The sequence below is a fragment of the Lemur catta genome, chromosome 16, assembly GCF_020740605.2.
Source record: "Lemur catta isolate mLemCat1 chromosome 16, mLemCat1.pri, whole genome shotgun sequence".
In the NCBI taxonomy this organism is placed as follows: Eukaryota; Metazoa; Chordata; class Mammalia; order Primates; family Lemuridae; genus Lemur; species Lemur catta.
The window spans coordinates 41868975-41894883 of NC_059143.1; the positions used below are offsets into that span (position 1 = coordinate 41868975).

A 25909-nucleotide genomic window follows, 5' to 3' on the forward strand; every position below is an offset into this window, starting at 1 on the left:
ACAAATCAATACTTTAAATAAATATATATTTGTAAATTGTTGTTTGGCAGTTTAAGGGATTATTTACTTTTAAAATTGATCATATAGAGGGCTCACTTCAAGGCAAGTAACTTTGGTTTATTTTGTTGTTTTGTTTTGTTATTTTTTTATTTCAGCATATTACAGGGGTACAAATGTTTAGGTTACATATATTGCCTTTGCCCCGCCTAAGTCAGAGCTTCAAGTGTGTCCATCCCCCAGATGGTGCACACTGCACCCATTAGGTATGTATATACTGATCCCCTCCTCCCCCTCCCATCTGCCTGACACCCAATGAATGTTACTACTATATGTGCACATGTTTATCAGTTAATACCAATTTGATGGTGAGTATATATGGTGCTTGTTTTTCCATTCTTGTGATACTTCACTTAGTATAATGGGCTCCAGCTCTATTCAGGATAATACAAGAGGTGCTAGATCACCATTATTTTTTGTGGCTGAGTAGAACTCCATGGTATACATATGCCACATTTTATTAATCCACTCATGTATTGATGGACACTTGGGTTGTTTCCACATCTTTGCAATTGTGAATTGTGCTGCTATAAACATTTGAGTGCACATGTCTTTTTTATAGAATGTCTTTTTTTTCCTTTGGGTAGGTGCCCAGTAATGGGATTGCTGGATCAAATGGTAATTCTACTTGTAGCTCTTTGAGGTATCTCCATATTACTTTCCACAGAGGTTGTACTAGTTTGCAGTCCCACCAGAAGTGTATGAGTGTTCCTATCTCTCTGCATCCACGCCAACATTTATTGTTTTGGGACTTTTTGATAAAGGCCATTCTCACTGGAGATAGCGATGTCTCATTGTGGTTTTGATTTGCATTTCCCTGATGATTAGAGATGTTGAGCTTTTTTTCATGTTTCTTGGCCATTAGTCTATTTGTTTTTGAAAAATTTCTGTTCATGTCCTTTGCCCACTTTTTGATAGGGTTGTTTGATCTTTTCTTGCTGATTTTCCCACGTTCTATATAGATCTAGTTATCAGCCCTTTATCAGATGTGTAGCATGCAAATATTTTCTCCCATTCTGTAGGTTGTCTGTTTGCTCTTGTGACAGTTTCCTTGGCTGTACAGAAGCTTTTTGATTTAATCAGTTCCCATTTATTTATTTATTTTTGTTACTGTGATTGCCTCTGGGGTCTTCTTCATAAATTCTTTGCCTAGGCCAATGTCCATAAGAGTTTTTTCCAACATTTTCTTCTAGAATTCTTCTGGTTTCATGCCTTAAGTCTATTATCCACTGTGAGATGATTTTTGTGAGAGGTGAAAGGTGCGGACCCTGTTTCAGTCTTCTACATGTGGCTACCCAATTTTCCCAGCACCATTTATTGAATAAGTATTCTTTTCCCCAGTGTATGTTTTTGTCTGTTTTGTCAAAGATTAGATGGCTATATGAGGATGATTTTATATCTGGGTTCTCAGTTCTGTTCCATTGGTCTATGTCCCTGTTCTTGTGCCAGTACCATGCTGTTTTAGTTCCTATAGCCTTGTAGTATAGCTTGAAGTCTGGTAAATTGATGCCTCCCAATTTGTTCTTTTTGCTTAAGATTGCTTTTGCTATACAGGGTCTTCCCTGGTTCCATACAAAGCATAGAATTATTTTTTCTAGACCTGTGAAAAATGATGTTGGTATTTTAATAGGGATTGCATTGAATCTGTAGATCACTTTGGGTAGTACAGACATTTTAACAATTTTAACAATGTTGATTCTGCTGACCCATGAGCATGGTATGGTTTTCCACCTGTTTATGTCCTCTGCTATTTCATAGATCTCCCTGTAGAGGTCTTTTACCTCCTTAGTTAAATATATTCCTAGGCATTTTATTTTCTTTGTTGCTATTGTGAAGGGTATTGAGTCTTTGATTTGGTTCTCAGTTTGACTGTTGTTGGCATACAGGAATGCTACTGATTTGTGTACACTGATTTTGTAATGTGAGACTTTGTTGAATTTGTTTATCATTCCAGTAGTCCTTTGGCAGAATCTTTGGGGTTTGCTAGATGTAAGATCATATTGTCAGCAAAGAGCAATAGTTCGGCCTCTTCCACCCCCATTTGAATGCCCTTGATTTCCTTCTCTTGTCTGATTGCTCTGGCTAGGACTTCCAGCACTAAGTAGAGTAGAAGCAATGATAGAGGGCAACCTTGTCTGGTTCCTGTTCTAAGTGGAATGCTTTCAATTTTTTCCTGTTCAGTATGATGTTGGCTGTGGGTTTGTCATATACGGCTTTTATCATATTTAGGTAAGTCCCATCTATGCTTATTTTGTTAAGCATTCTTATCATGAAACAGTGCTGAATTTCATTGAATGCTTTTTCTGCATCTATTGAGAGGATCATATGGTCTTTGTTTTGCTTCTCTTTATGTGGTGAATTACATTTATAGATTTGCGTATGTTGAACCATCCCAGCACCTCTGGGATAAAGCCCACTTGGTCATGATGGATTATTTTTTGAAAAGCACCTCAATTCGCTTTGCTAGGATTTTGTTGAGAATTTTTGCATCTATATTCATAAGGGGTATTGGTCTGCAATTTTCTTTTTTTGTTGTGTCCTTCCCGGGTTTTGGTATCAGGATGATGCTGGCTTCATAAAATGTGTTGGGGAGGATTCCATCCTTCTCGATGTTGTGGAATAATTTCTGCAGGATAGGTACCAGTTCTTCTTTGTAGGTCTGGTAAAATTTGGGTATGAAACCATCTGATCCAGGATTATTCTTTTTAGGAAGGTTTTTTAATGCACCTTCAATTTCAGTACTTGATATTGGTCTACTCAGGAATTCTATTTCTTCCTGATTGAGCCTAGGGGTAACTTTGGTTTAAAATGTGTTCATTTTATTGACACCCAATTTTTTTCAGAACACCAAGAACCCAAAATATCTAGGGTTGCTGCTGTTTGCTTATATTGTGTAACAAACCCAATGTTAAACATGACCCTTGAAATTGTCCTCACATCTTTCCCAGTCAGATACTTTGATGATATAGTAAATATCACTATAGTACCACTCTGAAGAAAAAGGGTTTAAATATGGATTTGGCCCCATCAAATATTTTTTCACATAGAACTTAAAATCCTCTTCAAAAGAAATACCCACTTAAAAATCTATAGAAAACTCCAAGAAGTGACATAACTCTAAAGCAATTATGGTCTCAGCAATCACTTTAAATCATGATAAGTTTTTGTTTTTCTCTCATTCTCTGTCCTCTGTTCCTTCTGCCTTTCTTGATCTGAAAATTAATGACAGACAGGAGCCAAAAACTCAGAACATAATTCAAACTTGAAAGCAACAAGCCCATTTATCAAAGTAGATCATTTGGAATTAGAAATAAAATTCATTTTTGAAAAAGAGAATTCTGAAAGTGCTTTGTAATATGAAGTCAATCTTTATAAATTTATTCCATCAGAAATAGCTTTTTAAGGATATAAGCCCCAAAACTACTTGGATTCAGATTTAGGATATCTAAAGAGCCCAAAGGAAGTTAACCCAATCATCATAAAGACCCCAATTTGATAAAAGGGGGTCCATATCAAATCAGACTTTAAGCATGGAAGAGACCTTTAAAACATCTATCTACAGAAGGAAACAGAGGCTCTTTACCACACAGCTATACAATGATAGGACTGAGGCTAGAATGAATATCCCTGCCTCTAGACCCAGAACTTGTTTCTACTATGCCCTTGACCTTGATACATAGGGTGATGGACTAGCTAGACACAGCAACTCCTAGTCATTTCTAACTCCCATGACCAACATCCACCCACACCAAAAAAGAACAAGGAAAAAAAAAATTTAAAAACCAGGGAACTTAGTCCATTGCTTTGAGATAGGTTCTGAAGTTGTTGTTTTATTATTGTCTTTGTTGTTTGTTATTTTTTTCTCTGTATACAAAAAAGTGAACACATCATCATCACCTCACTAAAACGCAAGATCCATGAGAACAGGGACCATAGCTAACTCATTCTCTGTTCTATTGCCAGCACTTAAGTGGTGATAAATTTGGGTGTGCTTCTTATTTTGTTTCATTTGGTTTGGTTTGGTTTTTTACTGCCCACTATTCAAATACCTTTCCGATTTTGAGGTTAGTCCTTAAAGTGTGCTGTAGAGGTAGAATGCAGCACCCCCTTTCTCACTCCCTGGTGGTTAGAAACCTAGTATATTTCCTGGGAGAGGTCACCCCTCAATTGGCTCTTATAGAGGTGACTCAGAAACATAGGTGTAGCATGAAGTTACAATTGGCAACAGCAATAGAGACAACAGTGTTAGCAAAAGCTTCCTAATCAGTCTATTGCATGGTGTGACTTTAGTTCTGTTCCTGCTCCTACTCTCCCTTAGTTCCTACTTAACTTTCCTGCCTTCTTATCACTTCTGTGAGCTAGTTTCTTCCACAGACATTCTTTTCCACTTAGGTTAGTCTAAGGCAGCTTGCAACCAAAATCTCTAATATGCACATAGTAGGCACTCAAACATTTCTTAAATGAAAACATAAATTAATGAATTGACTGTCATCATAATTTTTTGCGTAAGTTTACAATTTTCAACCACTCCCCCATATCCTAATCATTGCACCTGGTTACTGACTCATTTATGTTCCAGTTAAGTTACAATACTTAACAAAGGCAAGTCTTTCTTGATGCAAGAGTCAAGTAAAAAAAAAAATTAAATCTAAACTAGGCTTAAACATTATTTTTCCAAAATATGCTATGAGATCTCACTGTTGTACTCACCACTACGAATGGCTTCATTTGAGTAATATGGAAACCCTAAAAAAGAAATTTAGAATATGAGATAGTGAGTAAGAGCTGGCAAGTATGGGGCATGAAAGTTAAAAATTCTTCAAAGGAAATGTGATGTACACTGAAGAGGTCTAGAAAGGAGAACTGAAACTTCAGATAGTAGCTGGCATTCACCAGGTGCACTGAAGGTGGAAATGGTTCATGCACTGAGGGAACAGCATCTGCAAAGGCAAAAATTATGCCCTTTCAAAATATAAAAATCTTTGCTTTAATCATATGGCTCTATCTAACCAAGGGGGTGGGGGTTATGCGGTTTGTGAATTCTTAAAAATTCCCTCCATCTACTCTACCTCTACTTTACTAGAAATTGAAGTCAACCATAATTCAAAAATTAAATGGGAAATTTTATGAACTTTTTACATTTATAATTACAAATGGTGTTTCAAAACTTGATGTTTCAGAATTGCCCTAAGAATTCCATGATCTCGTTACCAATTTATATTGATAAGGTAATTTGACATAGCACGTCTTATTTGGTTTATGTGAACATAGACAACTTTCCCCAGTCTGACAGTTGGAAAATCGTCACAAAATCCATTACACCATCTCAGTAAGCAAGAGAGGTAAGGACATTTTGTGCTCAGTACCTATATATACTTAGCCCCATGGATTATGTAGCAGGCGAGGCAGTAGAGCTAAGGTCCCTTTATGACTCTCTATATCTGATCTTCAAGGAGCCAGTGCACAACTCTTTCCAGGAAAAGTCTGAAGAACACATTTCACCAACAAAAGAAGATAGTACGTACTTAAGAGTAGTTTTAAAAAGAAAGAAAATACGAAGCACTGACGATTAAGTGTTTAAACGTTTGACGTTTTTGCTCCACACAGTCTATGTATTTCCTGTATAATTTGTGATTCCTTTAAAATGTATTATTAGTATAAAATTTTCAAATTGTAATGAAAAGCCGTATGGCTTTAAGACGACCCACGAAGAGGACACAAAATGATACCCAAAGACTACGCAATGCTTTTCTCATATAGATACTAAAAAAGAAAAAAGAAAAAAAAAGGAGGTTTCGGTATGCTGTCTGAATACATCACTTACTTCCTCTTTTTTGTGTCAATGGTGAGGCATTAACTGAAGTGGCTTCTTTAGCACGGATTCGCCTCACGACTGGGCCATCGCCTTGTTCTGAGGACACGCGGAGGCTCCTCCCCAGAACCAACCTTCCCGACTCGGGGCTGGGGCTGAGGAGGGGTCGCGGCCGCCCGCCGCCCTCGGGGCTCTCCCCACCCCAGGACTTGTTGCTCGGGCGGGACCTCGCGCGATCGGCGACTCGGGCACACCCTGCCCACGAGGAGCGCGGGGAGCCGGGCCCGGCCGGGCGTCCGCGTGGCGGCGGGGAGCGCGGCCCCACGAGCCGCTGACCTTCGCCCGCCTGGCCTGGAGCGCGGCGGCGGCCTCCCCAGGCCAAGCGCCCGGTTCAGCGGGGACCGGAAGCGCCCGCAGCCCGCCCTTCCGCCTGCGCCGGGCCGGGGGCGCTCCGGGGGCCGCCCCTTCCCCGGCAGGCCTCGAGGGAGCGTCTCCCCACCCTCCCGCGTTCCGTCTTCGGTACCCCTCCGTCTCCGGCCCTGCGCGGCAGAGCAGGCCCGAGGCGGAAGCTCGGCCCGCGGCCCCACGAGCTCCCACCCCGGTTCCAAGGCCGGCCCGCCGGGCCTAGTGGAAGAGGCGCCCGGGCCTCGGCGAACGGAGCCTGCCCCGCGCCCGGCCGAGGGCACCCGAGGGCCGGGGCCGACTCCCCTCCCTTCCCGGCGCCCGCGGCCTCCCAGCCCCCACTCCGCCCCGGAATCAATAGTGGCCGCTGATTTTTCACGACAATTGCAGCTGTCTAATTCATCAGTGAATAATTAAATCAGAGGCAGCCAGGCCTGCCTGGTGTCGGAGACTAAGGTCCCCCCTCTCAGATTCCACCAAATTGGGGGCCAGCGGGGAGCGGGGAAGGCGGAGAGGGGACCGGCCTCGCCCTGCGCCCAGGCTGGGAGAGCGGCCTGGACCTGGCGCGGTTCCCCACCGCGGGGGCGTGCGGCCGGCAGCCAGGTGCGGGGAGTCGGCCGGGCAGGCAGGGGGGCCGGGCAGGGCGTCCGCTCCCGGCCAGCACGGCCCTCCGTGCCAGTGCAGAGCCCGATCCCGCCCTCCCGCGCCCGGGAGCCTCGCGTGGGGCCGCGGTTCGCCCTCCTCTCGCACACTTTGCGAAGGGAGAAGAACCCCACCCTCGGAGGCGATTTGCCTTTGAGGAAGATGGAGAAGAGCAGAGAGAAAAGCCTAGAAACCGCATTGATTTAGACATCAATCCTGGCCAGCTCCCTCCGCCTCCGGAGACAAGGGGCCGCACCCCCTCCCCGGGAAGCGGCTCGGCGCGGGCCCCGGGGCCTCCGGGTTCGGGGGAGCCGGAGAGGGGAGCGGCCCGCAGCCTTCTGCGCCGCGGCCTCGACGCCGACCCCGCCCGCCCCGCAGGCCTCGCGCCGCGCCGGACCGCGCAGACACAACGCCTCGAGGCCAACAGGTCGCCCACGGCCCTCGGTGTCGCTCTCCCAACCTGGGCAGCAGGTCGCCCTCCGAGCTCGGGTTCTTCAGGGGCCGCCAAACCAACTGCGCCCCGCTGGGGCACTGGTTCGCGCGGGCCGCGGGGATGAGTCCCGCTCGGGCAGTGACCACGGCCCCCACGGCTACGAAGCGGCAGCCTCCAAACCCCGCGGTCCGCCCGAGTGGCTCCCTCGTACACGTTGGCAAACACAACAATTCAAAATCCCTATAGTGACATCGAAGCGATTTTCCAAAAAATAAAATGCTCCTAAAATAATCTGAATGTGCTCTGTTACTTTTGATCGTGTTATCCTGAAAGATCAGCTCAGATTCACTTGGTTCTTTAATTTTAGGGGGAGCTGATACTCGAGGAATCTAAAAAAGGTATCATACGCGTTTTTAAAAAAAAATCTAATTGGCATAAATATTTTAAACCCGACCCCCGTTGGCTTTGTAGCTTTCAAATAGAAATATTTCCTTTGTAATCGGAAATAATATCTCTCAAGTTTAAAATCTGGACAACTATGTTTTAATACTCCGTATTAAATTGTTTTGCATAGTACCTAGACAACTGAAATTAAACGCAAAGATTTTTAAACTGTCCTTTTTTTCATTGGGAGGGGATGTAGTAGGTATTTGTAGTAACGTCTAAACAATATTGAATCCTCAGTCAAAAATTATGATTTCCAGAGAAAATAAATTATATTTTTAAGAGAGTAATAAATAAAAAGTAAGCCCGTGCTTAGTGTTTCGGGGCAACTTGAAAACAGCTCCACTTTCAGGGAGTTAAATTTGTCCTTTTTACAATCAACTGCAACTTTTGCCGTCTTTTGGAAAGGACAACAAAAAGATTTCACGCACAACTTGACCTGAACAAAAGCGACATCACGCCAGTTTTTCTTTTGTGGGGTGACAACTGGAGGAGAAGAAAACTTTATTTTAAGCACACTTGAGTTGTACTTTTGGAACCCCCCTTGAAAGAGAAAATCTGAGACAGATACTCTCGACTTAAAACTCGAGGCTATCTATGATGCTTTGGGAGACAGGGGACAAATAGTGAGAAGGGAACTGAAAATCTACCGGGCGAAAAATTTTTCTTCATTTTCAGACTAGCAAATTGCTTATTTAAAATGCAACGAATCTTTGAGGGGAAAAAATGTCGGTTCTTGTAAGAGCCATGCTCCCTCCTCCTTCTCTCCAAAAAAAGCTCCGGAGTATTCGCAGGTTCGAATCCCCAACTTCCCTATCCCTTTTTAAAATTACATTTTCCCCAAAGAGGAAAATTGTTTCCCCCACTAGCTTTTCCAGTGTTAGCAGCCACGAAGACAAAACGGATGGGTGGAGTTGTCGAAAGCGCCGTGGGCCCCAAATTCGGGGGAAAGGAAAGCGCCCTGGCAGGAACCGCAGTCCCAGCACCCAGTCCGGAGGACCGCCACCGCCTGTCGGGATCAGAGGCCCCAGGCACCCACTCCCACCCAAGCCCCTCACGCGAGGGGGCCGGGGAACCCTGAGAGGGCAGAGAGGGGGCGACCCAAAGAAATGTATGTGTGTGTATGTATGTGTCAGAGACGCAAGCGGTCTCCGAGGACACAAAACTCCAGCAGTCCCCTACCTACGGGGGCAAAGGAGGGCGATCAAGGTCGGCAGCCCTTGTTCCTCGCGTTCTTTAAAACTAGGCAAGTGGACGCTCTAGCAGCTTAGTTGGCGGCGCTTGGGATTCCGGCTGCGGCTGCCCCTTCAGACCGACGGCCCCTGGAGCAGGTGCCAACGCTCTTTGAGGTGGGATCGCCGTTCCTTACCCCTCCCTCAAGCCTGACCACTCCCTGCGTCCGGAGTACTGAGGAAATTGTGGGGTTTGCTTCCCACAGCCTTGCTCCCCACCTTCTAATGCAGGCGCTGGGCTTTGGGCTCTGCAAGAACCCAGCTCGCAGGGCTCCTGGAGCTTCCTTTTCCTTTTCCTAAGAGGCCAGATGAGGGTGAGAACAAGACTAACAACCCCATATCTCTCTCCACCTCCACGCAAAGTAAATTTTGTCAACCAAAAAGTTAGGGGCAGTCCCTGCAAGCTCTGCTAACCTGGCATTTGATATTTTAACAAGATCAACTGAGAGGGGAAAAAGGACTCGTTCAGCCTCTTCACCCAGAAAACTTTTTGTCAAAAAACTTTTCTAGATCTAAGTGGGAACCTGACAAATGTCGGCGAATTTCTGAGCTGAGAGGCCGATGGCAGTTAGTGGAGCTGGGTTTCCGGTTTTTAGTTTTCTTCTCCCTGTACTCAATCAGCCCGAGCTTTCAGACAGAAGAAAATTAAAGCTAATGGAGATATCAAACAGAGCCACAATTTCGAAGGCTCCTTTTCCGCCACAAGCACCCACCGTCCACCCGCACATGTAATCACAGAGATTTGCGGCGTCTTCATCACCAGGGACTCCGAGGAAAGGGGAGAAAATTCTTGTGAAAAAAATAAACCCGTATAATCACTACTATTATTTGTGTATAGCAACATAAGAATTTCTTTCTCCTCTTAAAATTCCCCCACAATATTGAAACACCATTTGTTGTCCGATTCATGCAAACGCTTGAGGCCTTCTGGAAAACCATTACCATTCAATGGCTAGAAAATTGCTCTCCTTCCTTTTAAAAAAAAAAAAAAAGGCCGGCGCAGCAGCAGCTACAACAGACAACAAAAACTTTCTCCCACATAATCCTCGCTCGCGGAATGACAAAGAAATGATATTGACTTACCCCCGAACGGATGATGTGTTTGATAAGGGGGGGACTTTTTTTGAAGATTTCTGTTCGGGAGCTGTACAGACAGCTGCAATTCATGGGCGACGCTGATTGCCAGAAACGCTATGGATTGGCATGGGGTCTGCAGCTCACAGATCCTGATCAATACCCCTACACTCACACGCCAGATGGTTTGGGGAAGGACAAAAATAAAATAGTCCAAATCAACCCACCATTATGTCTTTTTGTATTGCTCTGATAAACCTAGTCATAGCACAAATGTGTTCTGCCCAACACAAAACCTGGAGAGATTTTGAGCACTGGGACAGAAATAAGCAGCTCCCCTCTTCCCTAGAGTTGGGTTGTGATTACTGTTGTTTAGTAAAAACAAAGCTGTTGGGCCCCTTATCCAGATTGGGTTTACTTGTGGTCTGTTTATTTTTTCGTGAATAATTTATAAAGTCTCTGTTTTAATTGAATAATCCTCTCACTCTCTGCCTAAAAACAATTTCAATGTGATAAGCACTTATGAAAAATTCTGACAATAAATATTTTCAGTCTTTTCCTGCAATTGCTAACTCAAGTTCAGTATTTTTTCTTTTACATTGCAATAGCCTTCGTTTGCTGTCAAAGCTGCATTTTATTGTCATGCTTTTTTTTTTTTTTTGGACCTATTTAAGTTTCTGGTCTTAAAGAAAAGTGGACCTGCAGATGTGCTATGCTAAGAAGTGTATATGCTGAGACTGATACAATGCTTGGCACACTGTCCACATTCTAATAGTCATGAACTAGCACTTATGATACCACATTTCTATACAGTCTATTTGTAAATCAAATGCTGTGGGGGTGGGCAGAGAATGGGGTGTAACTTCAAATTTTAAAAAAATCTGAGTTGCAGAACTTCTGAAGGTTAGAATATGGCTACTAAACAAGGGGCAGTTAAAAAGCAACTCTTCCTTTTTATTTTCTTAAAGAAATATAGAGAAAGAAGTGTCAAAAACATTTAAAAACATATTTGAAAATATTTTAGTATTGCTATTCTTAATATTACCTTGAAGTAGAAAATAAATATTTTTCCTTTTTAGAAAGAAAAAGAGTATCCAAACCTAATTCAGTGAAAACTGGGGTGCTCACTGAACAAGCACATTCATTTTCCTTTTAAATGGGTTTTGGGTTGAAACGTAAAACCTCAAACCGCCATTAGAAAAACAACATGAAAAATCTGCTTTAATCTAGCCCAATGAAATTATACACAAAGAAGCCAATACGATTTCATGATTTCCCTGAGATCGCCAATATTGATCGAGGGAAGGAGGGAGGGGTGGTGGAAGGGAGGGAGGAGGGAGGGAGGAAGGAAGGCAGCAAGGCAGCAAGAAAAAGCAACTCACCTTTCTGCTCCCAGGCGCACTGAAATGCAATTCCCAGGAGCAGATTTCTCTTGGTGGCCTGGGAAATGAGTTTATCATTTTGAAAAAATTATTTAAATGTCAATTTATATACTTAGGTTTCTGTATGGAGGCAGTGCCAGCTTAGGGTCACTGGCCACTCTTGAGCCTGAAGCCAGGGCAGCGAGGCTACCTTTAGCACCTGGGCACATCAGACTGACTATTTCCCAGTCCTGCTCCTCTCCTGCTGCATTTCAGTCACTGAGCACTCATGGACCAAGACCAGGTTGCACTCTTGTGAACTTTTGTTCAACCCAGTGTGTATTTCAAACATTAACTGATTCAAATTATCCCAAGTGTCCTGCTACCGTATACAAGGTAGGGCGTGGGAAGAGGGACAGAGAACGAGGGGGAGAGGAAAACCAAAGAAACAAAAAACTCAGTTATTTTACCTGTCTCCTGTTGTGACACTAAATATGTGAGCAGCCACAAAAGTATGCCTGGCAAAGCAGGGTATCTGCTGCTGCTTTCTTACCCAGGCTTTGATATCACAGAGAAGATGCTATTTGAAAGAATAATTGGCAACGTATTGGCCAGAGCTCAATAAAGTTGATCTATGAATAACGTCACTGTACATTCATGTGACAGGAGGGGGCTGGTTTGCTCTGAAGCCAGAAGAGAGAGGAGGGCAGCAAAAAAGGTCACCGAGAAAAGAACTGTTTTCCAAATGAATTAAACCTTTCTCTAGAGCCAAGAAGGCACATACAGCATTCTAGGCTGTGTCCTTGTTTTCTTATCAAGTTTTCTCTAACAGCTGGAAGTGGTGGAGGGGACTGTCTTAAGAAGACCCCCTGCTCTTCTTTTGACAGCTGATCAAAAGAAAATAGGTCACGCTTCTCAAACTTATGTCCACCCTGTCCTTAATTACTGTCTCTTTAAACAAAGGCAACATCTGCGCAACCTCAGCTAGCTTGAATCTTCGGAGGCAAACAAGCGCAACCTGCTTTGGAAGAATCTGTTACTTTTCTGGCTTTACGCTGGGTGTTGGCCTCTGTGGCTGTTTTCCACCGCCCCTCAACCCCCACCCACCCAGGCCGCGGAAATCTCCACCTCCTCTCTCCCCCAGTTCCACTCCCACCTCCCGACCTGGGATTGCCAAACGACAGAAATTCTAGGAAGACAAAGGTGCACTTTTTAAAGCTATGGCTGGCAAGCGTTCTGGAGCTGGCCGGGGCCCTGGTCTTTTCAGAAACACGGTTCGAATATACAGATGTCAGCGGAGGCTCGTGGTCAACTACCCACCCCCGCAACCTGGGGCTTTCCTCTCCCGGGATTCGAGAGAAACTCTGTGTGTGTGTGTGTGTGTGTGTGAGTGTGTGTGTGTGTGTGTGTGTGTGTGTGTGTGTGAGTGTGTGTGTGTGTGTGTGTTAGGGGGACTATCCGCGGGTGTCATCCCAGCTGGTTTGCATACTTTCTGCCCCCAGGAGAAGTTTGCTTACTACGGGCACCAGCAACATTCCTCACCCCCACCCCACCAGTTCTACACTGTCCCCTTTCTTTCCAAGTCGCTGATGGAGTAGGCACTTGATCACCTTGAAACCGCAGCTCCTGGAATTCTAGTTTTGTTTTGCAATCTAGCAGGGTCCTTCTGAAGCCTCATAACTGGGAGATTTATGGGCTCGCCGGGTAATTAAATGATGTTATTGTGTTAACTTTGCATGCAGTACCGCTGCCCGCGACGCGCGGGGGCAGCTGGCCGGCCGCAGCTCGCAGGCGGCGAAGGCGCTGGAGTTCCTCTCGCCCCATAGACATGCACGCCCCAGCCTCGGGAATTTACCGTGCATTAGAATACATTAGGGGCCTGCCTTTTAAAAGGCTGAACTACTGGCTCCCAGCTAGGGACTCCCGGGAAGTGGCTTGCTAGGCGATGCGTGTTTGTTTTTACACCAGCACATAGCGGAGTCTTTTCCTCCCGACTCACTCGCCTGGAGAAAAGCTTTGAGGTGAGGCGGAGGGGACTGAAGCAATGCCCCTTGCCCCAGATCGCAGACACCCGGGAGGGACACAGCGCAGCATCTTTCACATAATCTCTCTTCCTCGCTCGCACTCCAGCCTCTCTCCCTCTCCCCACCACCCTCTTCCCCTCCCTCCCTCTGTATCCTTGACGTTTGATTCCAGTAGCAAAGGAGGAAAAAAAGGCACCGAGCCGTCAGCCAAACGTGAAACGCGCGGCCCCGCCCCCTCCAAGTCCATTGGCAGCTTCGCACAAAAGGCCCGCCCCCCAGGACAGCTGCAGCCGTGGAGTGGCTGGTCGCGACGCCCGTCGGGCGCGGCCCCGCCCCAGCTCCGGGAGGGTAGGTTGGCTGCCCCGGCGAGCGGCAGAGCCCTTCTGGACAGCTCCCGCTCACCCAAACAGAAGACGTCGGCGCCGGAGCGGGCTCGGACATGGCGAGGCAGCGTGCCGGCCCGAGCGGCGGGGCCCGGTGATCCCTCCCTCCCTCCCCGTCCCCTCCCCTCTCCCGCACGCACGCCCCGTCCGCCCCCACCCCGCCCCCACCCCGGGCGAGCCCGCAGCCCGGGGCGCACACCCGCACGCTCGCTCCCCCTCCACACACTCGCGCACTCCCGCGCCCGCCCCCGCTCCGGCCGCGGAGCCCCGCCACGCGCGCTTTGACAGCCCGCCGGCCGCCCCCGCCGCCCCCGCCGCCCCCGGGCCCCGATGGACTGAATGAAGGCTGCCTACACCGCCTATCGATGCCTCACCAAAGACCTAGAAGGCTGCGCCATGAACCCGGAGCTGACAATGGAAAGTCTGGGCACTTTGCACGGGCCGGCCGGCGGCGGCAGCGGCGGGGGCGGCGGCGGGGGCGGCGGGGGCGGCGGCGGGGGCCCGGGCCATGAGCAGGAGCTGCTGGCCAGCCCCAGCCCCCACCACGCGGGCCGCGGCGCCGCCGGCTCTCTGCGGGGCCCGCCGCCGCCGCCAACCGCGCACCAGGAGCTGGGCACGGCGGCAGCGGCGGCGGCGGCGGCGTCGCGCTCGGCCATGGTCACCAGCATGGCCTCGATCCTGGACGGCGGCGACTACCGGCCCGAGCTCTCCATCCCGCTGCACCACGCCATGAGTATGTCCTGCGACTCGTCCCCGCCCGGCATGGGCATGAGCAACACCTACACCACGCTGACGCCGCTCCAGCCGCTGCCACCCATCTCTACCGTGTCCGACAAGTTCCACCATCCGCACCCGCACCACCATCCGCACCACCACCACCACCACCACCACCAGCGCCTGTCGGGCAACGTCAGCGGCAGCTTCACTCTCATGCGCGACGAGCGCGGGCTCCCGGCCATGAACAACCTCTACAGTCCCTACAAGGAGATGCCCGGCATGAGCCAGAGCCTGTCCCCGCTGGCCGCCACGCCGCTGGGCAACGGGCTGGGCGGCCTCCACAACGCGCAGCAGAGTCTGCCCAACTACGGTCCGCCGGGCCATGACAAAATGCTCAGCCCCAACTTCGACGCGCACCACACTGCCATGCTGACCCGCGGTGAGCAACACCTGTCCCGAGGGCTGGGCACCCCGCCCGCGGCCATGATGTCCCACCTCAACGGCCTGCACCACCCGGGCCACACTCAGTCCCACGGGCCAGTTCTGGCGCCCAGTCGCGAGCGACCACCCTCGTCCTCATCGGGCTCGCAGGTGGCCACGTCGGGCCAGCTGGAGGAGATCAACACCAAAGAGGTAGCCCAGCGCATTACCGCCGAGCTGAAGCGCTACAGCATCCCACAGGCGATCTTCGCGCAGAGGGTGCTGTGCCGGTCTCAGGGGACTCTCTCTGACCTGCTCCGGAATCCAAAACCGTGGAGTAAACTCAAATCTGGCAGGGAGACCTTCCGCAGGATGTGGAAGTGGCTGCAGGAGCCGGAGTTCCAGCGCATGTCCGCCTTACGCCTGGCAGGTAAGGCCAGGGGCTAGCCAGGGGCCAGGCTGCCGGGAGAGCTCACGGTGCTTGTGGCCCAGGTCTGCGCGCCCAGTCACTTCTCTTGATTCTCTCCTCTTCTCCCCTACAAACTTCTTCTTTTTTCTCGTTTTTACTTTCTTCTTTCTCTTCTCTTTCTCTTCTTCCTCTTCTCCCTTTCCTTTTTCTCTTCTCTTCCTTCCTCCTTGTCCCTGAGCTTTCATTTATGGACCCCCCCCTTTCCTTTGCCCTCTTCTCAATGTGCCGACCTTTGCCCTCTCTTTCCGACCTTACCCAATACTAAGGAGGTGGGATGGGGGTGCGTGGTGTCGGCTAAGAGCACTCGCTTTCCAAACCTCACAGAAAATGGGAACTGCCCTTATGCAAAATCTTGTGCACTTCAACTCTGTTTTTTTCAGACAGTTTTTCAGGCTGCTTAGTCTCCCTATATGGAGGCAGTTGAGGGCTTTGCCCTTCAGAAGGGAAAAAGAGCTCTCCGCTCTGCTACCCACTACTATATCAGGGAAACTTCTTTGGTCATTGGCAGGAGGCACAGCCTTGCCCGCGCGGGGAACAGAAGGCCAGGATACAACAACGCTCCCGGAGCCCATCTCTGGCCTTGGCGTTGGCGCAGAGACTTTCTGACCGGGCTTGACTTGAAAGAGCGGGCTCGGGCCAGTGTCACTGCCTACAGCAAGGGGAGAGTGCACGGACGAAGGTTGGACTGTTACATTCACCAATCTGGGAGGACGTGGGAGAGACTGAGGGTGGAAAGCGCCCTGCCTCACTCGCCGCCTGCCCTCGCCCAGCTCCTAGAGTTTGCTGGGATTTGCCGAGGTTTGCCGGGGCTCTGAGAGATGCTTAGCCGCTCGCGGGAAGAAGTGCTGAGAAATTAAAGATTCAGGTTAGTTAATGCATCTCGGCGGGCCGCGGGCTGCAGGCTCCGCCTTTGCATTAAGCGGGCGCTGATTGTGCGCGGAGCGCGGCGGCGGGGAGGGTTGGCGGCAGGCGGGAGGGGACGGATAGACGCGCCGGTTACATTGTTCTGGAGCCGGCTCGGCTCTTTGTGCCTCCTCTAGCGGCCGAGCCGCGAGGTACAGCCCTCTATTGTTCTAGGAATACGGAAACCTCCTGTGTGGGCGGCGGGTGCTGTAGCTGGAGGGAAACACACAGTAGCGGCTGCGACTGGCACGCAGTTGCGCGCTTTTGTGCGCACAGACGCCGCGCCCCGTGCGTGGCGACTGCGCTGTCACCAGGAACGAGCCACGGACCCGGAGGGGCAAAATGTCCAGGCCCCCCACTGGGGAGGACACACAATGCGCTATTGCAAGCCGGAATGGACGGCTTCTCTTGGACTGGGGGCGGGAGGAATCTCTCGGGATTGTGGGAAGATCTGGGGGAACAATTCGTGGTGGCACTGATTTGCATAGCGTGGATATTGGGATTCGCGCGGATCTGAGGCGGCCGCGCACAGCGCGCTTCCACAGCTGCGAGCTCAGGCTCCCACTCCCGCTCCCCAGGGCTTTGCTCGCACCGCTGAGCCCAGCTTGTGGGGCGCACTCGGCAAATGCCCCGCAGAACACGGGGATGTGACAGGCAGCGTGTTCAACCCCCGCTCGGGGAGGGAACATTTCCGCTCTGACAGTATCTTTTTTCGCTCGCGGCGAGAAAATTCCGACCTCCAGTCGGTAACTGCTCCGCAGCGTTGATTTAAGATGGTAAAGAAAACCAGCTTTCTCTTAAAGAGCTTCCCCCAAATCGGTGGGCTCCGAATACTTTTGAGTGGATTTAGAAATCTATGTAATCTTTCTTTCTCCTTTAGTTTACTCTTAATCCTCTCCCATAATTTTCTCCCATTTGCTCTTGTTTCCTGGGAAAGATAAAGCAGTGATCAGAGAGTAGTGATAAGAAATAAACTGAAGGCTTACTGACAATTCTTAACATTGTAGTACCCCTTTGTCTTAGATCCCCCCAAATGCCCCAGGCCCTCTCCTGAGGGCTCCAGCACCAGCTGGCTTCCTGGGCACAGGGGGCCAGAAGGAACTTGGCAGCTGGTCTTGGGGAATACAGTTAAAGACAGGATGACAGCTCTTCTACTCTGGCCCATCTCAGAGCGCTGCCGCCCCCTCATGCCTGTCGCGCAAAGAACACAGCTTTAAAAAAAAAAAAACCACGTGCTTTCTGCCTGTATAGGTCCGAAAGTGACGTGGAAAGAAATGCTTCACCTATTAGCGCATTCCTGCTTTTACAGTGACCCCAAGCATTGCTGGGATGGGGAAGAGTGTGGCATCATCCCGGGGGTTCCTCAGCCCCATTCGTGCCCAGGGTGCGACACACCAGGAGCTGTCCCTGGAGAGCATGGCCCAAGCCGCTGGATTTTCAGGGGAGCAGCGATGAAGCCGTGGGAGACTGAACGCCTTCTCGAGCGAATGGGAATGCCTGCTGAGGACCCCGCTTTGCTCAAGCATTCAAATGTGTCTGTTTTATTACCTTGGGTTGAAAAGGGACAAGAGCTTTAGCCTTTTTATCTGGCCATTTTATCAGCAACTACAAGTGTGTTGAGTGGTTATTATTACATAGGAGGCTTTTCAGTTTGGGGTCAGTAGATCAGTCTCTTCAGACACTGACGCAGAAGCTGGGCCGGGTAAGTAGGTATTATGTGCTCAGGAGCGCTAGGGGACAGGAGCAAATGGAAGAGAAAAGCGGAGGTCTGCTCCGCCCGGAGTATCGATCCGAATCCCCGCCGGGACGCCGCTGAGGGCCCTCGCCGTTGGGCCCCGAGGGCTTAACTAGCCCACGGCTCCGCTGGGCGTCCGGGCCAGACTCCCAGCCTGGAGCCTCGAGGACACCGCCCCCCATCCCGCCAGACCCGGCCTCTTTTCTCTTTCTGTCTCCTTTTAGCTTCCCTTTCTTTTTCTCATTTTGCCCCCACCCCGGGTCCTGCCAGAGGACCAAGCACGCAGGGGTTTGGGGCCTCAGAATTAAGTTGTCTGATGTGGCCAATGCCCACAAACCTCACCCTTAGGCTAAGTACGTCCCGTCACTACAGAGGCAGGTCCAGCCTCTCCTTCCTGCCACTTTCGCTTAGTCGCAGTCGAGGGTGGCACTTAAAAGGAAAGGGAGAAAATGTCGCGGAAACTCAGATTGCCGCAACCTTAGATTTCAGAAAAATGGACTCCAAATGCATGGTTTCGTTTGGAAAGGGCGGCTAGGGCAGCAAGTGGTTGCACCCCTGCTCTGTTGGGCCTCGTCGGCGGTTGCCAAGGACGGCCCTCGCAAGGGCAGTTTTTATTAACCTAGCAAGAGACTGCGAGGACAAATTCCCGCGGGTTCGAGCACACACGCTTTCCGGCTTTGAGCCCAAGCTGCCTCTGAACCAAGCACTAACAGGAATAAGGAGGAACTGAGAGAACCCAGGCAAGCATCTGAACCGGCGTCCCGCAGAAGAAAAGCGAGGCCCCCGCGGCGGGCGTGATGATCTCTTCTAAAGCTGGGAAAACAGAGCGGAACCCCTCCAGCGTCCCCGCCCCCCGCGCCGACCACGTTCTCTGTGAGCCGGGCTCCCCCCGCGGCCTGCCCCGAGCCTGCCTCCAGTCCACGCCGCGGACCGACGCACGGCCCTCTCCCTGCAGCTCCCCAGCGGCTAGTCTGGAGCCAACTCTGTTCTGGAGGCCGAGGGCCCTTAGCCAACCCGCCAAGACGTCTCCTGGGCCATCTGACGTCCGCAGCGGCGGGACACGGCCCGGGCAACGCGCCGCGGCTCCTGCTAGGGGCACCACGTGCGTGCGTGTCTCTTGCTGCGCTGAGACGTGTTTGGGTAACGCGGCCGCCAGGCATCTCCAAGCCGAGGAGCAAGAAGGGGACTTCCTTCGCAGCATCTTCCCCACCCCCACCCCCTCTCTCGTTGCTGCGGCTCCCGGCTCAGCTCACCTCTCCTGGCGACTTAATTAGGGATCTGAGCCCGAGAGGCCGAACGCAACCCACGCCAGTACGGAACAGACGATATGTTCGCATGCTGGCTGGTTGGATTAATAATTGAAAAGCTCGCTGCAGTCCTTGCTTCGTGAAGTCCCGGGTGCCGGGAGAACACCTTCCTAACACGCATTAGGGTGGGCGGGGGCAGGCGAAGGAGGCAGGACGCGAGGGAGGGGAGCGAACCCGAGCGCGATAAGTATTCCAGGCCGCCAGGCGCCCTGGATGCGAGAGGCTGGGCATTTATTTTTATTCCAGGCTTTCCACCGTGTGGTTATGTCACTTTCTCAAACAAATGTGTATATGGAAGGAGATCGATGCTGATAATGTTTAGAAGATTAAAAGAGCATTAATGCTGGCAACAATAACGTAAACGTGTGGACCCAGATTTCATTGATCTGGAACCTGATCCGGCGCGTTTCCAGTAAGCCCGTCGGCGCGCTCTTCCCAGCAGAGCGCTCGCCAGCGCCCAGGCCGGCGCTCCCGCCGCGCCGCTTCCCCAGCTCGGGCCGAGATCTCCAGTCTGACCGCAGCTCTCCCCGGCGTGGTCCCAAACCGCCCCTACTTCCCCAAGGTTTTCTCCTGCTTTCACGGGGCTCCCTGTCCTTTCCCCCAGCCCCGGCGCGCACTCGCCGCTCCCTGCGCTCCCAGAGGACTCTCCGCGTGCCACGGACCGCGGAGGCGCTGCGCCAAAGGGCGCCAATCCTCCCAGCTCTCCTGTCCTGGGCCTGTGTGGCCGGCATCTGGTTCAACAGGGCCGGAAGCAACTTCTTTTTGCTATCGAAACCGTCCAGGAAAGCCCCGATGATTTCGAAATTCGGTCTTGATATGCATGAACGACCAAGGCCGAGTTTGGAAATGACGTGGCTAAAGCGGCCTGCTAACCGCGGAGCTCAATGATTCGCAGATCCCCTCCGATCCTATATATTCTGGTACTAAAAGTCCCTCTCGCAGACTTTTTACGCAAGTGCATTAGTTGGACAACTAAACGGGGCCTCAGTAACAAAAATCTGGGCTTCACTCCTGAGAACAGTCAGCTCTGCTGTGGGCTAGCTAGGTCAACCAGAGAAGAATCTTTTTCATACCTTTGCTGGGGCAGATAGGCAGGAATGGCAAACTGAAAAACCTCCCTGCCACCCCTTCCCGGCAGCAGGAGGGAACCACCTGCGCCCTGAGGCCGGGTCACAGGCCCATCCTGGGTAGGGTGGTTTTCTCTGAGACGCCTGCATTGACTGGAAAAGAAAGAACTTTTAAGTTCTTCCTTCCAGGCTGGGTGGGACAGCGCAACACCCTGCCCATGGCTCCCATGGCCAAACGGTGACTTGTTCTTCCAGAAGGAAGAGTAAGGTGAATTTTAAGGAAAGAATGAAAGAGCAGGGACCAAAGTGAGGGGGGGGATGAGAACTAAATTGTTCTAGGTTTTTGTTTGTTTTGTTTTGAAATTATAAGTCCTTCAGTTAGGGAAAGGTAAACTTTCCCTTCAAGAGAAGATCTAAATCTAGAGGAGGAAAAATGTTTTCCCTCCTTTGCCAAGAACAATAAGAAAAAAGAGAAAGGAAAGGGAAGAGAGAAAAACGAATCTTGTGTTGTTCTGCTTTCAGATGAGACAGAGGGTGAGTAGGCATTTCATTCTTCTTCCTAAAAGAAGGGAGCTTTGATACATCCTCTTGGTTCCTAGTCAGAAAGTGCCCTACTCACCTCCTAAAAACTATAATGAGGGTAGGTCAGGCCATCATGTACAGAAACTTAAGGAGGGTGGATGGTTTCCTTTTGGCCTGGAGGACAACTGCCCCCTCCCCATTGCTCCCACATGAAGGACTCTTAGGCTGGGGGGGGTGAGGGTGGCCTTTGGAGGGTGGGGTCTTAGATTCTCCCACACCCCCATCTTAGAATCCCAAGACAGGGAAGGATTCCTGGTGAATGGTAGTCAATGGGGACAGGGCAGAGGATAAACTGATTACCCCTGACCTCTGTCCCCTTACAAGGCACCAGCAACTGCTCCACTCTTCCCTTGAGCCAGGTCTGCCCTGAGGCAACAGCACCCCAGGCGGAGTTTTACCTTCCTGAGCTCCACACCCCAGACCTGAGAGGGAAGGAGAGCCAACCTCTCCTGCTGTCTCCAAACCAAGACTTCATTTTAGGGTCACCTCATGATGTGGGAGGGATCTCCGCAGGTTTTCTGGCCTTTAGAAACCTGCTTCTAAAGCAAGACCAGAGGAACAGGGTCGAAGAGTTCTCTGGGAGAAAGTCCTGGGCCCCACCACACCAGGCCTGGTGGCTGAAGTCTGCAGAAACTGTCTCCGTGAAAAGTGGTATCATGTAGGGGGATTCCCCAGAGGACCGCAAACCTCAAAGGAGAAGCAGAGAGATTTAGTTTCTGGGTTCTTGCCAAAAGAAGGGAAATGAGGGAATAAATAGAAATAATTGCCTCGATAAAGGGCCCTGGGGAAGAGGGTGAAGATGGAGGTAGCCTGGGCCTTGAACTTCATCTGTGGACTCTCTGGACTGTGCTTACCCTGACTCTTTTAGGGACCCCTATTTTTTCTGACCTGGGGAAAGTTGCTTCCTCCAGGGAGATAACTCTTCTTGGTGGGGACAGTCCCTTATGAGGGAGCCCCATGGGGTCATTTATGCTGTTAGGTGCAGAGCCTGACAGGGCTGGCTAGTCCTGGGGGGCCCATTGTTACCCCTCATTGGCCAGTTTTTCCCCCTAACCAGCCTCAGTGCCTTTGGAGGAAAGGCTTTTTGATTTCCAAGTCTCAGGCAAGGTGATGATTGAAAAATGTGGATGGACTTTTGTAGGGGGTGGTAGGAAGAAGTTAGGGAAATTGATAGGATAACGCAGCCCACCTGCTGCCTGACACGGTACAGATGGGCAAGGCATAGAGGCAGGCTGTGGGCTGTGCAGATAGAGATGGTCTCACTTGGGGAGCAGGACTCCTAGAAGCTGTGGACATTTATTATGAAAAACTGTCCCACACAAATTGTCCCAGAGGGAAGGGAGGCTCTGCATTCCACCTTGGCGCCTCTCTCACCATTTGAGGATCCATTACTCTTCCGTAGAAAGCAGACTTTGTTTGGGTTGGAAGCACACCTCCACCGTAATTTAATCAGCATTGGACTTTGGCTCGTGTAATCAAATATACATATACTTTCTCTTGCAGGAAGAAAAATAATTTCTCAGTAACTGATATTGACTTGAAGTCATGTAATCTCTGGAAAGCATCACATTTTTAAAGGGAAAGGTAAAAATTAAGGGGGAAAGAACCCACAGTGTTAGTGGTTTACCTTGTCCTTACTAGGAAGAGCCACTTACCACTTAAGAAAGGGCAGAAACAGCATTCCTAGAGCTCATATGCTCAGGCTACTCCAATTGTAGATATTTCACTACAACTCCCTCTGTGTAGTCAGCCTCCAAGATCTATATTGATAGGAAATTAGACTGACTCACCAGATCCTAGAATGTGGGTCTTATATTTGTGTGTGCGTTGACATCCTTGAAGAAAACTGGTGTTCCATTTTTCTACCCTATTTGGAGAGGTCACAGGCAGCAGCAGCTCCCTGAGTGCCAGTGGGATCTGGGTGGGCTGCAAGACCCATCTTTTAAGGGTGATTGGTAGTCATCACCAGCTTGCTCTCTGCCCTACTCTGGGGCTTTGAACACGAAGCTCTGCCCTAGAGTGTCCCTCTGGAGCAAGCTTGGAGTCCCCACCCCCACCGCACCCCCATGGCAAGGGCTCTGGGCTTTGCCCAAGTTGAGTCTGTTAGGAAATCTGTTGTAAACACAGATCCATTGATTTGCATTTGTCAGAGAGTAAAGTTAAACCAGTGAAAAGAGAAGCCCTTACCCTTTTATGCAGGGCCAGGGAAACCTTTCATATTGATCTTATTGATCCAACCTTTCCCTTTAAGGAAACCACATAGTTAAAGACCCTCGTTCAATAGATTTACCCTTCATGCTTGTGATATTCCTTTAAGTGTCCTCATCTAGGATAGCTGGGCATTAAGCCCACACTCCAAACCAAACAAAAATGAAAAGGGGGTGGGAGGAGAAGGGGTCAGGAGGCAGAATTGTGGGAAGTGAAATTAAATCAAACTGAAATGTGTAATGACCCAGTTGGGGATGTTTTTCTCATTCTTCTAAGATGACATGCAGGGATAAAGACAAAATAGGTGCATTTAACATCTCTCTTTTTTTCCCCACCAAAGAAAATCTGTTTATATGCATAGAGTAAAAATGTCTCAGGAACGTCATTTTCTACTGTAAAATTATTTCATTCAAGCCGCTAGCTTGGCTCATTTAGCTAGTTTGCTTAAAAGCAGTAATACTGCCACAAAAATTATTTTGGTTCATTTGTAGTGAATCAGGAATACGATTTTCCCCAGAAATGCAATATTTCAGACTCCAGATGAGCATAAACACTGAAGTCACTTAAGAAGGGAGTGGGGGGAGCTTGGAGTTGTGTGTTCTGATGGAAGTAGAAGAAGCTAAGAGCAGGGTACAACTTCTGTTGTAGAGCAGTGTAGATGGAATAGAAATTGCCAAATACTATTCTGTATCCCTCTTGCTTGCAGATATGAAAATGAAAGTCCTCTTTGTCTCCAGAGATGTTGGCACGATCGTTTCATTTCTTCCCTGACCCTTTTTTGCTCTCTAAATAACATCCATCTGTGATTTTTTTTCACCATGGTACATGAGCTATTCCTAATTGGCTATCTCTTGGGTTGTTTTTAGACATTCATGTTTGTTTTATGTGATTGAAAAATATTAATGATTCCTTAGGTGAGCTAACGTATTTATCTGCTGAGCGAGTTCAAAGGGCAGAGTTCAGCTATGGTTCAGGTTAATTGAACAGGAAGCAGTGAGCTCTCCAGAATGTGTTGAACAAGGGACCAGTCCCTTAAAATATCACACTCAGCAAACACACAATTTCACTGGCCTCATCCTGGAGTCTGATGTAAGAGGCTCAGATCAACTTGGACTGCCTGTTTAAAAACCCAAAGCAAAGCACAGCAACTACAAACCCTGGAGTCCCCCTCAGGGAAGAAGAGTTTTCTCATTGGCTAATTGCTTTATTGGTAGCACTGACCTGCAGAGCAGCTGCAGGGGCCTGGATGAAGGCTTAGGCCTCAGAATAATGTGCTCCATTAGAACAGGGCAAGGCATTTTTTGTTTACTCAATTGGAGCTCCCTGCAAAGTGCCATTAACCCTGGCCCAACCGCTTGTGTGCTGCAAAAGCCAAAGGTCACGCCAGTCAGCCAGTCAGTCTGTAGGCGCAGCCAGCTCTGCCCTGGTAGGAGGGGTGAGGTGCACATCCTGCTGGCACTGCCCTCCCCCGCTGGCCCTATGGGCCCCTCCAGGGCTTTGACCAAAGCAAGCAGTTGCACAACTTGTTTACATTTCCCAACTGCTGAATCATGTTTTGATGATTAAACAGTTTTCATCTGAACCTATCAATCACACACACTGAAAAAATCCTCCCACTGTCCCTCTATTTTCTATTTATATTCCCTTCATTACTGGCATTACAGTAAATAGAATTGTGCAAATGGTGCTTTTAGCGGGAATACAGTCTGGATAAGTGCTTGGATCAAGAGGAAGACAGAGCTCCAAACATGGCTGGGGGGGTGTTTGGCTATAGGGAGGTTTGAAGTGGATCAGGGGAGCACAGTCAAGGCTTCCCCCGCCAGCACTTGAACTAGAGTGCCACCTGCTGGGAGTCTTCTAACGCCTTGCACCTCCCGCAAAGTCCACCCTTTCTTCACTCTGTTCCTAGTGTCTGTGTTCTCATTCCCCTCCAGATCACCACCCATGCAAACATTACCTTCCTGGAAGTTGCTTAAGGGAGTTTTTCCTGGTCCTTCTGAACTCTAATCTCTGCCTCTTCTAGTTCATTGTCAAGGAGAAATCAACAGTTCTGCTGCCATAGGTGAGATTTGCCCATCCTGGACATTGAGGTAATTAGTCTCCCGCTTAGTTGGAAAGTGCTTGGGGGAGGAGAGGCAGAGAAAGCAAAAAAGTATCTATGGGAGAGAAGAGGACTATATGGAAGAGACGTGGCTGAGTTGGTGGTGCCAGTGAGGGCTGTGCCAACTGTAAGGTGCTCTGCAAAGGTAAAATATTGCATAACGGAGAGAGGATGGAAAAGGAGTAGTCTCTGCAAGCTGGAGGTGGGCTCTGTGAAATCCCCTGGGGAGAGAAAAAGTGAACCAGCCATTTTGCAGTTGCAAAGAAGTGAGCCAACGAGCTAGACGTGGAGCCAAACCGGCTGTAGCTCTACGAGCGGCAGCTGTTGCCAGACTCGCCTCGCCTGGATCACTGCCGGGAGCCCCTGGCAGCTGGGCGCCCGGGCGTGGGTCGCCTGCGCCTCGCCCGGCCGTGGGCGTCAGCACCACGAACAGCGCCACGGAGCGTCCCGGGAGCCGGCGCGCCGGGGCCGCAGTTTGAGCGAGTTTGCATCTCAACCCTCAGAAAGGAGATGGACCCTCTACCCGGGTTAGATCC

At 49.7% G+C, this 25909-nt stretch overlaps 1 protein-coding gene and 1 long non-coding RNA gene across 3 annotated transcripts in view; one reads left to right on the forward strand and one right to left on the reverse strand.

The window, feature by feature from the left end:
- Nucleotides 1-6115, reverse strand: part of LOC123621584 — a 41581-nt gene extending 35466 nt beyond the window's left edge. For both annotated transcript variants that reach the window (XR_006729189.1, XR_006729188.1), the window contains exons 1-2: nt 5882-6115; nt 4768-4803 (exon numbers count right to left, since the gene is read on the reverse strand). This is a non-coding gene — a long non-coding RNA (uncharacterized LOC123621584). The remainder of the gene's footprint in view (nt 1-4767; nt 4804-5881) is intronic.
- Nucleotides 6116-14203: 8088 nt separating this feature from the next.
- ONECUT2 (one cut homeobox 2) overlaps nt 14204-25909 on the forward strand; it is a 33341-nt gene continuing 21635 nt past the window's right edge. The window contains exon 1 of the mRNA XM_045527432.1: nt 14204-15431. Coding sequence (XP_045383388.1) covers nt 14204-15431 — 1228 coding nt within the window. The remainder of the gene's footprint in view (nt 15432-25909) is intronic.